The sequence below is a fragment of the Camelus bactrianus genome, chromosome 3, assembly GCF_048773025.1.
Source record: "Camelus bactrianus isolate YW-2024 breed Bactrian camel chromosome 3, ASM4877302v1, whole genome shotgun sequence".
In the NCBI taxonomy this organism is placed as follows: domain Eukaryota; kingdom Metazoa; phylum Chordata; class Mammalia; order Artiodactyla; family Camelidae; genus Camelus; species Camelus bactrianus.
This window is the reverse complement of record NC_133541.1, coordinates 50,152,392-50,170,092: the sequence shown is the minus strand read 5'-3', so window position 1 is coordinate 50,170,092 and position 17,701 is coordinate 50,152,392. Positions and strand designations below refer to the sequence as shown.

General features: G+C 36.5%; 1 protein-coding gene across 1 annotated transcript; it reads right to left on the bottom strand.

The window, feature by feature from the left end:
• Positions 1-1,654: 1,654 nt before the first annotated feature.
• On the bottom strand, positions 1,655-17,617 carry UTP15 (UTP15 small subunit processome component). The gene is made up of 13 exons (XM_010949296.3): positions 17,454-17,617; positions 14,217-14,389; positions 12,835-12,927; positions 12,556-12,740; positions 11,230-11,408; positions 10,448-10,573; positions 8,723-8,858; positions 7,473-7,557; positions 6,477-6,626; positions 5,886-5,987; positions 5,419-5,552; positions 5,186-5,244; positions 1,655-4,691 (listed from the first exon to the last, which is right to left on the bottom strand). The coding sequence occupies exons 2-13, from the start codon at positions 14,304-14,306 to the stop codon at positions 4,474-4,476; spliced, it is 1,557 nt and encodes a 518-aa protein (XP_010947598.1). The 5' UTR covers positions 14,307-14,389; positions 17,454-17,617; the 3' UTR covers positions 1,655-4,473.
• Positions 17,618-17,701: the final 84 nt, after the last annotated feature.

The following is a 17,701-nucleotide window of genomic DNA, read 5'->3' as shown; positions in this document are numbered from 1 at the left end:
AACTCAATTCTCACAACCACCTTCTGTGATTTTATTTGTCTGATTAACAGTTGGAGAAAAAGAAATACAAAACAGTAAAAATAACTTGCCCAAAGTCACATAGCTAGCGAGTGGCTGTGCCAAGATTCAAACCCAGGCAGATGGCTCCAAAGTCTGAGCTCTTGTCCTCTTGAGGACTGTTTCATATTTTCTCTTCCTTCCTCAAACTTTCAACACTTCTGATCTCTTCCTTCTCTATCCTCAGTTTCAGTTGGTTGTTTTGTTTTTTTCCCAGGAAAGTACTTCCATAGACCACCCCCATCACTTTGTTTTTAAAAGTCAGAAACCCAGTTTATTTTTAAAGTTCTGCCACGTTTCTGGCGGGTGCTGATGGTCACCTGCCCCACTCGCATCAGGTAGCCAGCAAACAGTCTGGCCATCAGCAGACCAGCCCAGAGAGGTACCCTGGGGTCTTGCTGCTGGTACTGATAACTTCCTGCTTCAGTTCACCTACAATGATCCTGCCCTCCAAGTCCCAGATCTTGACGCTAGGGCCTGTGGCAGCGCAGAGCCAGTAGCAGTTGGGACAGAAGCACAGGGCATTGATGATGTCTCAACCATCTAGTGTGTAAGGTGCTTGCCTTCACTGAGGCCCCAGTGGAGGCCTGGCCATCCTTGCCTCCAGAAGCACAGAGACCCCCACCATCACATATACACACGTAATTGCACCTGTGCTATATATTGTGCCTTCTCTCCTGAACTATGCCCGAACTGTTCATTTGCTATCTAAGCCAACTCTTCTGCTTGGCTACTCAGCCCCATGTCCTTTCCCCAAGACATTGCCCCAGCAACTGGCCCTCGTCTCTCCTATAATCATCAGTTTCCCCCTCTCTACAGGATTATCCCCACCAGCACACAGTCTGTAATTCCTTCCAGTTTGAATCTCAAATGAATTATGAATCTCAAAACATTTATCTAAGTGAAAGAAGCTAGCTCCCCCATTCTTAAATTCTGTGATTCCATTTGTATAAAATTGTAGCAAATGCAAACTTATCTACTCATCTATAGTGACAGAAAGTAGATCAGTGGTTGCCTGAGAGGTAGGGGCCTAGCTGGGGAGGGTTTACAAAAAGAAACTTTTGAGGGTGACAGACACGTTATCTCGCTTGCAGTGCTGGTTTCACAGGTGTAGTTACGACTCTCCTCTCCCCTGCCTCATGTCAGCTAAACCAGCCACCTTGTTTTCCCGAACTCACCCAGCGTGCTTCTTCCCCAGGGTCTTTGCTCTCTGCCCCTAGATAGCAGTGAGGACCCCTCTTCATCTCCTTAAGGTCTTTGCCCAACTGCTGCCTCAGTGAGGACTTCTCTCACTTCTCTTTCTACAACGACCACCGACCTACCTACCCCTCCCCTCAAACCTTTCCTATCTCCTTCCTCTGCCTGATTTTCCTTATCATTCATCACCATCTGACCCACTATACATTTTACTTGCTTACTGAATGTCTACCTCTCCCAAGTAGAACATGAGTTCCAAGAAGACAGGGATTCTGTCCGTTTTGTTCATTGCTACAGCCCCAGGACCCCAGCCTCTGTCTCTCAGTTAAGTGTAAGGACTAGTGAATCCGTGTCTTTGGGGTCATTTGGTTGTAAATAAGAGAAAGCACTCACACTTACCTAAGCAGAAAGAATTTATTAGAGGGATTCCAAAGACTCATGGAGCCCCTAAGGGGAGGAGCCAGAAGGAAAACAGAAACCAGAGAACTAAGACCCTTTCTCTCTAGCCTGACCTGCTGAGGCAGGATGGCCTTGTCTTATTTCGTCTGGACTTTCATTCTCTCTGAACACCAGCTTCCTCTTCTCACGACTCAAACACAGCGTTCCCAGCCTCCCACATTTTCTCAGATCAAGAATTTGATGACACAAATTACAACTCCCTGCTTAGAGAGGGCTTGAGCCAAGTGTACCACCCCTGGAGCAGCTAACTATGGCCAGGGGAAGAGGCATGTATCCTACTTATCAATGTTTTTTAAGGTCTGTCTGAAAGGGCATTTTGTTCATGGGAAAGACAACTTATAGTTACTTGTTAAAATTTAAGTATTTTAAAGCTTTCCTTAAACTTTTAACTTACAAATATCCCATTCAGAAAACCATTATGTTTTAATAATCATTTTTAATGGGGCTTTTAATTAATGTTTGATAGAGATGAATTTCTCTAAACAATCCCATTTATAATCCAAAGTCTTAACAAATTAACAGTATGCATATATTTAAGATATTTGATTTTCTTATAAATAGCAAATCAAACACTTGACCCAACAAGAAAAACCTTCCCAAGTGCTTAACTTATAAATATAATAAATTAAATGTACAGTGACTTTCTTAGTTCTCTGAAATAGTTCAGTATTTCTGCAGTCTCAGAAACATCTTAAAAAACCTTTCAACTACAATTCACAAGTTTAAAACTCTGTTAGGCATTTTAAATTAGAACTGAAGGCCATTGTTACATACTGTAACATGTTAGCTGTGTTCAAATACTACTTCAAACAGCAAATACTAGTTGGTCCCAATGAATATAAAACCTGTTCCTAAACTTAACACTGAAGTATTGATGACTGTAAGAATTGTTTCCTAATCTTTTTGAAAATGTGTGATTACTACATATCTCATCTAAAAATGGCAGCACTAAGTGAAGTTCTACTAAAGGGAATGAGTGCTTTCTGCCCCAGTGTGCAGGCCAGTTCAGAGCTGGCATGAAGAACTCAAGCTTGGGGGATTCAAGGGTGAATTAACTACTGTTGTAAATTCAATGTTAAGTGAGATTACCAACTTTGGACGGCTGTAGTAAGAATCAAATAAAATACGTGTCTGGGAAAAACCCTTGTCACGTTATATAGTTGATGGCAGCTAGTTTTTGATAGAATTTCAACTTTTCATTTTTACTATTATACAAATTATCAGTATGTTTATGAAGTTAAATTTAAAAAAAGCTTTTAAATACAAAATTTATTTAAATAAATTAGCCCTTCTTAACATGAAAACACAGTTTCTGACCTTGACTAATCTCATAATTACTCAGGGAAGCAAACTCCTGGTTTCTTATAACCCATTGGGCTGTATGATTGCTTAAATCAATTCATTTGGGAGACCAGACCCTATGTTTGAGCACGTGCCCTTAGCAGAACATAGGAGTATTTTTTCTGCTTTAAAAAATATATCTGAATTCACAGAACTGAAATTTTAAGAAGTTCCCATTATAAAATCTCCCTTTAACTAGCCTAAGACATATTTCCTTACAGATAATTAACTACTTGAGGTGGAACAGGAACTGAGGGAAGGCGGAAAGGGTAGCAAATATAAAATCAGTCTGCTAGGAGTCACAAGCCAGTGACCATCCATCAGGACTTAATACAACTCAGAAATCCAAGAAGAAAAATAAGATCTCTTTATAAAAAATGTGATTTACATTAAACTTTTTAAAAAAATACAACTATTTTCCAAAGCAAGCTACTCTGGCTTGGGGTTCTGAAACGCAAGATGATATGAATAGAGAAAAAATAAAAATCTAAATACAGATCAGAGAAAATAGTTTTCAGAGGGGTAGGGGGCTACAAAATAAGCTCCAAACATATGTATAAAAAAGGCTGAAAGGCTGTTTATCATGAGGAACCAGCAAATGTTGTCATTCCTCTGACCTGAAGCAAGCTGAAAACCCAGTAGAAAGGCTGCATGTTGAGGGAAAGTGGAAAACCACGGTCCATAAGGTCAATCTGCAGACCTTGCTCTGATAAACATACAAGATTACAGAACTAAAAAGAAAACAAGGGATGGAGAGCACAATTTTTAGGTATCAAATCTCCCTCATCACACTCTGAATACATGTCCAACTAGTGTCAGTTATTCAGAGTTGGCCACTAATCTGCCACACTTGGAACAGATAACAGTCAAAATACCAGCTGAAGGGGAACATGTGACCTGGGACGAGTGATGACATCAAGGAGAGGGAGGCAAGCTCAGCTGGGGCCTGGGGATCCCAAGGGCACTGATTAGAGTGAAGAAAGACTTGACTTGTTCTTGCTGTTTGTTTTGTTGTTATTGTTGTTATTTTTCCAGGATAAAGAAAAAATAAAGCCCCGTTCCTCTGTCAGAATACCCAGTTGAAACCCCCTCCAAAATTCTGAATGCCTACCCAAACGCTGAAACAGAACTCTCTTGTGTAAAAATTAGTATCAACTTGTCCGAGATGGACATACACTATAACCAAAACAACTGAGACCTTCCAAGCTGAAGATGCCATGAAGTGATTCAAAATATCACATGGAAAACCATGCCTTAAAACAGGTTCTTATTTTCTAATCATAGTTATTCCAGCCTTTCATAAAATTGCTTCTGTAAATAGATTTTAAAAAAATGTATCAAAGAGATTCTCTTCCTGATAGTTAAAAGCATCAATTCTATTCCAAGTTAGGAGTTCTTATGTGTCTTGGTGAGCAGACACTATGATTTCATCTTCTTGTTCTCTAGAGTTCCCTCAGATGAATGCTGCAACACAGAAGTGCTTTCTTTACTCATCATGGTAGAAAAAAGCATATCCATCATCCCCAAGGTTTCTAGTAGTTCTCTTTGGTAATCAATCTCTTTTTCTACAAGTCCTTGAAGTACCAAAAACTTCTTATCAACTACAGGTGACTGACCAATCACAGGCAGATATATATCTAAAAAGAGAGGAAGGAAATACATTAACTAGAAACATCTTCTAAACAGCAATTATTTAGAAAAAGTACAAAAATACTAAATATAAAAGACATTGAAAAATTTGCACTTATTTTACAATTTATGTTTTACATAAAGTAAACAATCCATCTGAATAAATGTATTTCAAAAAGAAATAATTAAAAAAATAGCGTGGAGGTCCCGACTTATTTTCATTTCCCCATTAAAAATGAATCATGGTCATTACAGGTATTTAAGAAAAAAACTTTTAAAATGATAATAACCCTAGTCCCAGCAATTGGAAGTCAAGCCACTGTAAACATTTTACTCTGTTTTAAAGTGCACTGATTTACTATTATTGTCTTCTCCATGAAATGTTTACAGGAGGTAAAAACAAGATATTTCAATCTATTTGATTTTCAGCTTTGATCTCATCATTTCACACCTTTACTTTTACAAGTATGCTAAGATTTTTCAAGTTATAACAACTACTTACCAATAATTATTTCAGCAGCATTGATCAAAACAGGGGCAAATCTTGGCTGAGACAGATTCCTACAAAGCAAAAATTCTGTTAACTGAAACCTACAAACTTTAAAAAAAAAAATCCTTAAAATAGATTTACTAAATTGTTCTGTCAGTTCTCTATAAGGATCAAACTAAAAGTAAATTTGGATAATGAAAGATTTCAGATGCAAAATACATGTGATTTATAGACATGAAACATACCTTATCAAAAAATTAAGAACACGACTGATCTCCTTTTCATCTCGACCTGCAAGGGCATTTGCAAGAACTCCTCTTCGATTTAGCTCCTTTATGATGGAAACTGTAATCTCAGGCGTCTTTGTTGTACAACTGGGCTAGAAAAATTTTCAGAGTCAACATGAGCCGACAAGACAGGACAAGCAAAAAAACCACAGTCTTGAAACTCACTACCAATAATCAAATTTAAATAGTTTTTTTTCCTTCCCAGTTTTTAATCACAGAAATGGACAATGCAAGAAATAAAATGATTCTTTTAAAAATAAGCTCCTTGAAGGTTCACCAATTGCAACAAATGTACTCCTCTAGTGGGGGATGTTGATAATGGGGGAGGCCATGCATGTGGCAGGAAGGTGGTATATGGGAAATCTCTGCACCTTCCTTTCAATTCTGCTGTGACCCTAAAACTCTAAAAAAATTTCCTCACTCACCTCAAGGACTCTATCAAGTGCTTTAGAGATCCGGAAGTTTTTCAGATCCCTGTCATACAATTCTAGGTGTTTCTTTGATGGCTTGTTGATCAAAATGTCATCCTGTATTGAAAAGTAAATTTATAGAGAAAAATCAACATCACAGAGTGTCATTCAAAATAAACTTGTTCATAGCGGTATTTTTTCCGTAGTTCCAGGGTGTCCTTGAACTATATCAGACATAATGGTCATATACCCATAATGCCGATTAAATGAAAATAGAAAAATTTGCCACATCATTGTGTTCTGAGTCTCCTACGACTTTGTGACTTTACAATGCATACACAATACCTCCATTCTGGGCAAACATTACTCACTGCAATTCTCTTTACATGGCGGGCAGTGTGATTTCATACGGGAGTTAGTAAGTGTGCTTTAGAAGAACTGCCATCTAGTCCCAATAAAGAAATCCTGGATTCAAACTTCTGTACATCTCCATCTTCTCAGATGCTAAATGGAGACTTCATTGGCTCTACTATTTTTCAGGGTTGTTTAGAAGATCAAATCAGACCAATTTCACCTTTTAAAAAAATACACAAAGTATACAAATACCTGCTGTTTCATGTAATTTTTTCCTTTAATAAAAGTTCGATACGCAGGCCTTCGTCTCCTGGGAACAGATTCCTTCTTTGCTTCAGATTTCCGATGTTTAACACTCAGTATTCCATTGGTCATTCCTACAACTATTGTCTCATCCTCATGCTAACAGCAATCAGAAAAACAAGTTAGTATATTCCTAGCTCATAATTTACCTTTTCTTTAAAATTCCACTTATAATGTGTTTGCCACTTATCTATACATTACCTCAGAGTTCCATTCAGATATGCCTCTGCCTAACAATGATCTATGCAAAAAGTTGGACTAAAATCATTTTTTCCTCCAGGATACTAATATATTGACAGAACTTATTATAGTTAGAAATTATCACTGGCAGTTTGTATAATAATACACAGTTAATGACACCTTGGGAAACTTTCAAAATAGTTCTTTTTTTTCCTGCATCCTCTTACTAGAAAAAGAATTATGCAGTGGCATGATTTTCCACAGACTTGCCAAGAAAATATTTTGTAGTAACTTTTCCTCTCCCAATTCAGATTCCTCCTCAATGGCTCATCTAACCTGACAGTGGACATTCCAGAAAGAGCAGTTAAGAAGGAAAAGGAGACATTTCATTTTGCTGCCCTCTATTCTTGCCCACCCCCCACCACCTTTTTTTTTGTTCAAGGAGCCAATTTAACTTTCTGGAGTATTTAGCCCTTGAGTTAAATGTGTTGAAGAGAGCTTTATCAACTTCCCAGGGTTGCCCTTAGTGTTAACAATGCTACAACACTGTAAATGGTTTGAAGCTATGCAGTGAGTGGGACCTCAATCTAAATTCATGCTTAGTTACTGAGACAAGCCATATATTGTCTTAGCCCAATTATCCAATGTGGCAAGAAGGAAATAAGACTTATTCAAATAGAAAGATAAACCCTAATATTCCCTTTTAGTACAATTTAACAGGCAAGGTTAGTGAAACCTTTAAAAAAAAAATCTAAAAGTACTTACTGCAAGTGCAAGACTCAAAATAGAAGCTGCATAATCAAAACTGTGGACTACTTTGTAGGAAGTTGTGCTATATACTTTCACCTTCCTAATGAAAAAGAAAGCTGGGTCACAAATCATCTTGGAAATGAATATAAAATGTAAAATTTCTACTTTTTTAGAATATATGAATATTAAAATTTACACAACAATGAAGAAAAACAATAATTAGTAATATTAATTACAAACTAATTAATCACTGAATCTCTTTTTTAAAATGAACTGTTTATTATTATGTTTCCATAAAGACTTCAACTAGCCACCAGAAGGACAGACCGTGAACCACTGTCTCCTGAAGATAAAACTTGAGAGTAAAAGATCTTATGGTAGCTCACAGAGAAAAAAATGTGACAATGAATATATATATGTTCATGTATAACTGAAAAATTGTGCTCTACACTAGAATTTGACACAACATTGTAAAATGATTATAAATCAATAAAAAATGTTAAAAAAAAAAACTTAAGAGTAAAGAAAAAGCATCAATGAATGCTCTTTAGAAGTCAAAAGAGCAGGATTTCTCAGCTTGTCCAGCATTAATGACATTTTGGGAGAGAGAGTTCTTTGTAATGGTGGCTGTTGTTTCTAGCCTATTAGTAATTTTTACACTGATTACATACTGAAATAACATTTTAGACTAGATAAGATACATTATTAAAGTAATTTTACCTACTACCTTTTACCTTTAAAGCATGGCTGGTAAAACATTTAAAACTACATATGTAGCTCACATTATATTTCTAATGTACAGAACTGTTCTAGAACATTAACTAATGAAACACTAATACCTATTTAAAATAGCAGCATGTGAAAATATATAATTTCTATAATGTATAGAAATTTTACATAAAGTTTTAAAGAATATAAGCTAGAATATATACATACAAATATTTCAAAATATACAAATATACAACAATGACTTTAATTTTAGAAGAAAACTACAGAATAATAAATTATTTTAAAAGATACTTGAATGGTTCAATAAAATTCCTCAAATATATAACTTTAGGCAATAAATTTATGTCAAGGGAGAAGATAAGTTTGCTATATGTAAATAAAAGGTCAAAACTATTTTCAACTAAACAGATTTTTTTCATGGAAATCATTTGGCAGAATATTTATTCTATCACAAATACTGCAGAAATAAGTCATTTCGTCAAACAGTACACACTCGTACACTAAGAATGATCAAGAAAGAAAATTAAAATGCTAACCTATCCAGTGAGCCAGAGAGTAACCTCTGTCCAGAGCTGCTCAGACATAAACACGTCACAGTTTTATGATGATTTTTCAAAGACACTAGCAGCTGTCCTCCTTTCAGCATGTCCCAGACTTTAACATAACGACCTCCTATAAAAGAAATAACCACCAGTTTGATTATGCAAAGACCTGAAAAGCATTGTTCACTGGACATTCCACAGCATGGAGTGGAGGGATTTCAGAGCCAGTCTGCCTAGTTTCAATGCTGGCTGTACCATTTACTGGGTGTGTGATTGATAATAACAACAGTCCCCACGTCACAAAAACCAGTATGATAATTAAATAATTTCATATTTGTAAAGTACACAGAACTGCCTGGCAAAATAAAAAGTATAACCAAAAAAGATTTCATTTAAAAAATTATAATAATTCTTCAAAAGAAATTCTGTATAACCATGGAAATGAATAATGTATATTTCATTTCCTACATTCTGTGAATCCCAACAAAACTGAAAAACTTCCCTATAACTTTTACTCTAAGAATTGGAAGGATCCTTAAACGCAATTTAATTCAATGGTTTAAAAAGAATTTTTTAAATACGGTACTTTTCTTTCAATGAAATATTAAGCAAAAGTCTAGTGGGTCAAATATAAAGAGCCTGGGGACTGGCGGTGGAAGGGGATGAAGTTCTTACCTATCCTGAATGGGAAACAGGACCTGGAACCCAATTCACAGTCCCTGTCTCCTGTAGCAGTTCATGAGAGACATTAGTTTGAAACCAATGATCTCATTTTCAAGGTCTATGTTGGTTAAGAGATTGCCTAAAGTCACACAATTAGTGACATGATGGAGATTAGCAAACAGGCATTCACTCTCCCTGTTCAACTTGAATTTACTTCCATTTCTCAAAATAACAGCAAGAAAAATAGATACCTCTAACAATAGCATCAACTTATTTTAAAATCAAATAGGTAGTGGGGAAAAGATTATAAAACAGGATAACTTCTATTTAGATTTAAGAATTAAGAAAAAAAAAGCTACAGACTACCTATGTATTCTTCTAATGTCAACACATTCATTTTGATTGAACAAATGAAAAAAGCCAATTTACTTCTTCAATTATAATTTTGAAAATGCACTATAATCAATATAATTAAAAAAACACCCTAGTTCCAACTTGATGAACAATGTATCAAGGCCCCTTTGACTCCACTTAATCTCCTCCTCCAGCACTATCAACTATTTGCTGGGTAAGGCCACTTCATTCAAGACTCATAAGAAGAGATAAGCCTGATTCTAGATCTGAAAGAACCCATTTTCCAAAGGTGCCACAGATCTCTTAGGTAGGAACAACAGCAGGAGTATAACCTGGATTTCTGGGTTACGTACATAACACAGGCTCTCAAGTTCTGAGATTTCAGATCTACCACTTACCACTTTGTCTTGGACAACTCAGTTAAAACTTTTATTTATTTCCCTAGTTGAAAAATAGGGAGAAAACCATCTCATGGGCACTTCTAAGGCACTGGAGATAATATGTACATAACAGTACACTGCTTGGCTCATATCAGGTTCTCAATAAATGATAACTACTTGCCTGTCCCACTTATCAACTGTTTGAGCAAAAACCTAAATATGCAATTCAAGTACACACTGATAAATTATAAAGAGTAACTGATAAAGAAATTTTTGACTCAAGACAAACAATATTGGTGAAAGCAATTTTTAAAGCAGATACCTGCTGATACCAGAAGACCTCCAGAAGGAAAAAGCAGGACACTCTCCACTGGCTGCTCATGTTCAACAGAGATAACGCTCTGGTTTGTTCGTGCATCAAACACCTTCACAGTGTGATCATATGACCCTAAAACATCAATTGTATTATGTAAGTTCCACTACTCAAATAACAAAAACTATATATGTATGTGTGTGCACGTGTATATTCAAACATAAATTTTAAAAGGAGAAAAGGCTTAGATGAAATTTTAAAAAGACCTATGTATACTTATGAAGATATAGTACTTCCAAACCCGCTGGTACCACTGGGTGTTTCTGAAGCACGACACTATACCACGCAGAATCTTAAACTATTCCAAATTCCTTTAGACTACTGTTACTACTGAGTTGTCTGGGAATCTTTGCCCAGGGATCCATTAAGATTGAACTGCATTGTCTGTTTCTTGGCTGCTGGAGGCTCTGTGAAAGCCAGAATACTAACTTCCAACTAAGCTGGAAAGAGTACTAAGTTTCCAAACACACTGGGGGGACAGTAAGGACAATCACCAAAAGAAGAAAAGTAAAATAATGCAACTGGATAAACAGAGACATACTTTACCGGAAACTGACACCTTGTAAATTGACTATTCTTCAATAGAAAAAAAAAGAATGTTAAAAAAAAAAAACAGAGATACATTTCTTTATAAAACTTTTTTATATTCCTCTATCCCAAGTCCCAAAGCAGTATTAAAGTATATCAATAAAATTATCAACTTCAGGAGGGAAAAAAAAGATTTCACTAACCTGTTACAAAGAGATCTGGATTCAGTTTGCTAGCACATCCACACCTCACATAATCAGAATGTTCTCTGAATGTCAGAATTTCCTTGGAGTTTGGAATATCCCATAATTTAACTGTATAATCATCAGCCCCAGAGACCACATGATATTTGTCAGCTGTAAAATCTACTGTATGTACTGCTCTGAAAGATCAAGGATCAGTATATTAAAAAGCAAGAAAAAAATATTTCTGGCACCTTCTAACATAAAACAGCCCTTTTCCCGCAATTTCAAAAAAAAGCAGCTCAGTTTCAATGAGTAATTGCAGGGAGAAATCCTGAGAGAAAAAGAAAATCTTTAAAAAAGGTGTTTCTACCCAAGCCAATGTAAAATTTTAAATACCCATGTACTATGAAGTTAATAAGAATATTAAACAATAGCCTTAAAGTTATATTTTCTAATATGTCAGCATTTCTACTTAGCTGCTCAATGGAAAATAAATGTCGGCACAAAGGTACTTTTCTGTAACTTAAAATATTTCAAAACAGGTTGTTCTTAAAAAATTCTAAGGAGACTTGCCATTAAGTAGTATCATGTTAAGTGAATTTGTTGTATTTTAAATGTTTTACTGATGGACTAAGACCATTCTGATAATACACTATAAAAACTCTTTTGAGATTTAAAATCAATAGGAAATTTCAGCAATGACACTGGTAATCCTGAAACAAAGATATAATGTAAAATTGCCCTGGCCATTTAATTTATAAGGGGCAAAACACTAAACCTAAGAAGAAAAAAAAAAATCCACCCTCTAACTTGATTTCAAAACAAGAACCTCTAATATAGTCCAGGTCTTTAGCGTTCTCATTAATAGCTGTAAGGTGTTCTTTAGATCAATGGTTTATAATCTCAACAGGGTCACATAACTCACTAAGAAGTTCATGAAAGGCTACAGGACATCTCCCTAGATAAGCATACATTTTCGAAAATGGCATATACAATTCTAGGGAATTCATGAGCCTCATCAAACTGAACCATTGAACTGAACCAAGTTAAGCACTCTGTCTCAAAACAACCAGGAAATAAAGTACATAAAGGTACATAATCTTCATAGAACTGCTCTCTATTTTTCCCCCAAAGCCTGGAAAACCAACAGAGCTTACAATACAACAAAACACATAAAAATCAGCTACCTGTAACTGTATGGTGACAGATGTTAACTAAATTACTGTCGTGATCATTTGGCAATATATACAAATACGGAATCATGTTGTACACCTGAAGCTAATATAATGTTGTATGTTAATTATACCTCAAAAAAAATTTTTTTAAACAACAATGGTCTCTTACTTAGTATGGCCTTCAAACTGCCTGAGGGGAGCCCTCCCACTTATATCAAAAAGCTGAACGCCACCATCTTCACTGCCGGCCACAAGCAGTCTACCATCCTGTCGAAAAGTAGCACAGTACGCCGTGTCTTTAAACCGTGAAAAGGTTTTTATAGGTTCTTGGGAGTATCGGCCATAAATGTGAATCTACAACAAGATAAAAAACATAGTATTTTACCGGATGGCTCAAGATCAGGAGTAAACATAAACTACACAAAAGAAAAATAAATATTATATTTACCCTTGAAGAAGCTGTGACAGCATAATTATATGGAGGCTGTGGAGAAAAGTCTACTTTTGACACTGCACCAAACTCCTTGATCTGAACAGGGGTCTTAATGAAAAATAATACAGAGTATTAACAGAGTTAGAACTGGTAACTATTTAAGCAGCATGTAATTTCTTACTGACAATTTCTTTTCGTTCTTAGTAACATATACTTAGTTGTATTTAATAGAGAAGTATGAAGAAAGAGAAAAGACCTAAATCCCATCACCCGAACTATCTCTGTAGCCATGAAAGTAAATAAATATATAATTGGAAAGCCACACCCCGTTTTTTCCCTTCAGCTGTGAAGTTTTCTGTGATTTTTATTGGGAAAAAGCTAATGCCTAAACCAGCATACATTTAACCATGTATTTTTAAACTGACACAAAGATCAATCATATCATGCAGACCATTCTGCACCTTGCTTGTTTTTCACTTACCTACACATCTTAGGTAACTTTTCTTGAGTAATAGCTTTACCATCCATGATAAGATACGTCATCATTTACCAGTCCACTACTAACAAATAGGTTTTTCCAAGATTTCTAATATTACAAATAATACTTCAATGAACATCTTTACACATAAAGATAACATACTTTATACACAAATTTTCGTTAAGTTCCAAACTGTGGAACTTACAAGGCCAAAAAGTATTTCTATCATAATAGATAATGCCAGAATTGCCCTCCATAAAGTTTACACCAATTTCCCTCCCTCAAGTAGCAATGATGATGAAAACTTTTCATTTGTGCCAATACAACAGATGAAAAATAGCATCCAAATTATTATCGAATGATAATTTTATTATTCAATAAATTATTATTCAATAAATTGTCCAGTAATTATCCAATTATTGTTTTAATTTGCATTTATTCAATTATGAGTGAGGCTGAAGCTCTTTTAATATATTGATTGGCCACTTAAATTTCTTTTTCTATAAACCTCCCAATCCCAGTCTTTCCCCGTTTTTCTATTTAGTTGTTCATCTTTTTAAAACAATCATTTGTTAGCTTTTACAGATAGTCTAGAAGAATTAATTCTGCATCTCTTCCTTCTTAGATTAAGAAAGGCAAAAAAAAAACAAAAAACTTCATATGAGATTCAAATTCTAAAATTTGTCATTTGGCATGGATTAATCATCTATTCTGATCAAGGTACTTGTATGATAAAGCTGATTAAGGAATGCAGACTTTTATATAACTCTAAGGAAAAAAATAACATATATCATACCCAAACTATAAGCCACTGATAGATTATCTGTAGTTATTAGCTCTCTATTACAGTATCCAAAGTATGCTGCAGTAATCAGCACAAATGCAAAACACCCCCACCCCCAATTATGTCTATACTTACCTTATAGTTATTCCAGTACAGTGTATCTTGGGTGATTTTTTCACCAAGTATAGGATATGTCTGGATCGATACAGGCTTATAACCAGCCATACTTTAATATAACTGGACTGTTATCCAAGGATAAGTAGTTTGAAATTGGTGTTAGAAATACTTAAAGTGACTCTGCCTTACGTCTGAAAAAGAAAACATTTTATAGACACATATTATTCATACAGCTAGATATACTTATGATTTTCACTCTGTGTCTTTTCAAAAGGCTGTGTGGTAGCTTATGGATTAGTGATCAGTAACCATTTAATTTTAATACAAAAGAGGCAATCCAAAGGAAGAAGGAATCCAGATAGGGCTACCAGAGTGTACCACCTACTCAGATATAAACAGAGGCTGTACACAAATGTTCCCACACCTAATTGACCAATTTACAACACTTAGGAATAAATCTGGCTCAGCCAACCAGTAGGCAAAACAGAGAAAAGCACACTGGCTCAGAATGTTCATTTACTGACAACAGAAAACATTATGGTGAAACTGCAAATACAAATGTTTCCTGAACCTAAATTTAGGATGACATTTAATCCATAAGAACATAGTCTAGGCACTTGACTTCCTGAAAGTCTAAAACTGCAAGAAAAGAAAACAAAGCTAATATTTTAATGTAGAAGACTAAAATTAAATTTAAAAGCTTAAAATTAAATTAAAAGCTAATATTCTGATGTAGAACCTTAAAAATCAAGTTAGTTAAGTTTAAAAGGTTTGAACAGTAAGAAAGAAAACAAGAGTAAAGCAATTCTAAAGTTAAATTCTAAATTAAAGTGACAGAATAAAAGACTAATTAAAACTTTCAGCTGACATGATTTAAGCCAAAATGTCTTTCCAGAACCATTCAATTGCAAGAGATTCAATTATACCAGGAGAATGAGTCCAGCGGTGCCACCCATCTATTCACAAAAGCCTGAAAACAATGTATCAGTAACAGCAAAATAACTAGGTGCAACATATTTTAAAAGCTGTTTTGATGAAACATGGTAATCAATGATTTAAAAGGAGGAAACTTTTCTGTTCATTGAAGTACCTATAACATGTAGGACATACTGTTTTAGGTGCAATGGTGAGTCAAACAGACATGGTCAATGCCTTCATATACACCCATATTCTTCACTTCAGCTAGTAATTGGCATCAATTAGGAACCTGGGATCTGCCTTGATGTGTCCTTCCTTCTCATTTCCAACATCCAAATAGTTACCAAACCAAGAGCTGTTGATTTTTACCTCCCAAATCGTCGTAAAATTTCATAATGTCCAACCCACCTAGTTCAGATCTTCCCACTCACTGAGAAAGTGCAATATAAGGTCTCCCTCATCTATCTTCCAAATAGTCATCAGAATTACCTAACCACCATGCAAATCTAGCTTTTGCTGCAAAGCCCAACACTGCCCAGAAAAGAAGGTGCAAGCTTCTTCACATGGCATGTAAGGCCCTCTGTGATTTTGCCCTCACTTACCTTTGCAGCTTCACCTCTTGTTATTTCCTTAACACATCATGCTCTTTCTTGTCTCAAAGTCTTTGTTCATTAGTCCTCTCTGGCAGGAATGACCTCCTTCTCCCACTTCCTATTTATCATTTAAAGTTCAACTCAAGGATCACATCCTCCAGGAAACCTCTGACCTCCTAAGCTGGGTCATGGGCTTGTCTTCTATGATCCTACTTGACTGCGTATTTCTGTCAATGCACATAATCACATTGCACTGTAATGATCCCTTTTCCCCATTAAATTGATAATTTCATGTCTCGAAGATTAAAAGCAGGTGCTCAAAGAATGTTTATGGAAGGAAGGAAAGGAAGCATTGTGCTGGATTATATGAGAAACAAAATTAAAATCACAAGTGGTATCTATCATATGAACACTGTGATGAAGCGCAAGTCCACAAGCTTTTTTCATAAAAGGCCAAATAATAAATATTTCAGGTTTTGCAGTCCAAGAGGCAAACTGGAGGATTTTATGTAGTTACGTAGCAAGAAAGAAAAAAATTCCCGATTTTTTACTCATGAACCCCCCCCCAATAATTATGAGTACAATTTTTTATTTATGAATGAAAGGAATGGGATTCTTTGAGGGGGCAACATTTCACTTACTTCGATTCAAAGTTAGTGTTTCCTATCATCAAATAGATTGCAAATGTTTATCTATAAAAATCATTCTTGACTCACTGACTACCCAAAAACAGATACTGGGCCAGACCTAGCCCCTTACTAGAGTATAGTTGACCCTTGAACAACACAGGCTTGAATAGTGCAGGTCCACCTACAGGCAGATTTCCTTCGATATTAAATACAGTGCTACAGGATTCTCAGATGGTTGCACTCACAAGCGGAACTCAGGATTTGGAGGAACTTGAATAAGGAGAAACTGCACATATAGAGGGCCCACTGTAAGTTATACTCGGATTTTCCACTCTTGAGAAGGTCGGGACCCCTAAACTCTTCCCTTCTCCTGCAATGTTCAAGGGTAACTGTATAGGCAAAGGAGTGCATAACTCTGCCTTGAAAGAAATTGTTTAGAACTTTAAAAGGAAAAAGTGAGTAGTAGTAGCAGTGGTTTGCCAGATTAAAGTGAAAAACTGCCTCAGAGGCAGGGGAAGGGAAGTTAAGACACGGTGCAAAGGCACGAAGGCAAGAAGTGTGAAAATGAACAGAAAGAAAATGATTAGGGAGAGGTTAGAGTCTGAAAGACTGGCGACTAAATGAAAAATAGGCACTACTACAATACAATGCAGAACACCAAATGTATGCTGTAAGTAACGTACAGAGAACTGAGCTCTCTTAAGAGATTTTTAACTCTAACCGGGAAAGTCCTAGAAAAATTCTGAGTGCATTTCAGCTGGGCTTTCAAGTATAATATTAAGACGAGTTAAACACTTAAGGTGGGCGCAAAGGCGACGGGGAGGGGGCGGGCACTGTACACTGAGGGAACCTCATAAGCAAAGACAGAGATGGAAATCTGACCACTGCCCTTAAGGGGTGTGATTACTCCGGGGACTAAAAACGGTGGACCGTAGGAGCGGATATGATCGTAGAGGAGGAAAATCTAGGTTGAGCTGAACTGCGGGGATCCTGAGAGGCTGGTCACGGAGTTTAGCCATTCCGCGGAGACTGCGAAGCCCCAGAGGAACATGCTAGGTATCAACGAAGGCCCCGCGTGAGTCTGGGCTACCCCCACTGGAAGCCCCTTCACCTACCTCCGGTGAACCCCGAGGGTCCGCCGAGACACTCCGGCCTCAAGATAAGCCCTTGGACTCCACCAGCCCCTTCCTGGGACTGTACTAACACCGCGGAAAATCACGCGGACCCTCCAGGAGGCTCCGAAACACACTACGAAGAGAACCGCCAAGCCTGTCGCGCGAAGGTGACGTAACGGCGCAGGCTCAAGAGACACACGCAGCCGGGTGACGCGGGGGCGGGCCCGGGCGGGGCTATGGAGAAGAGG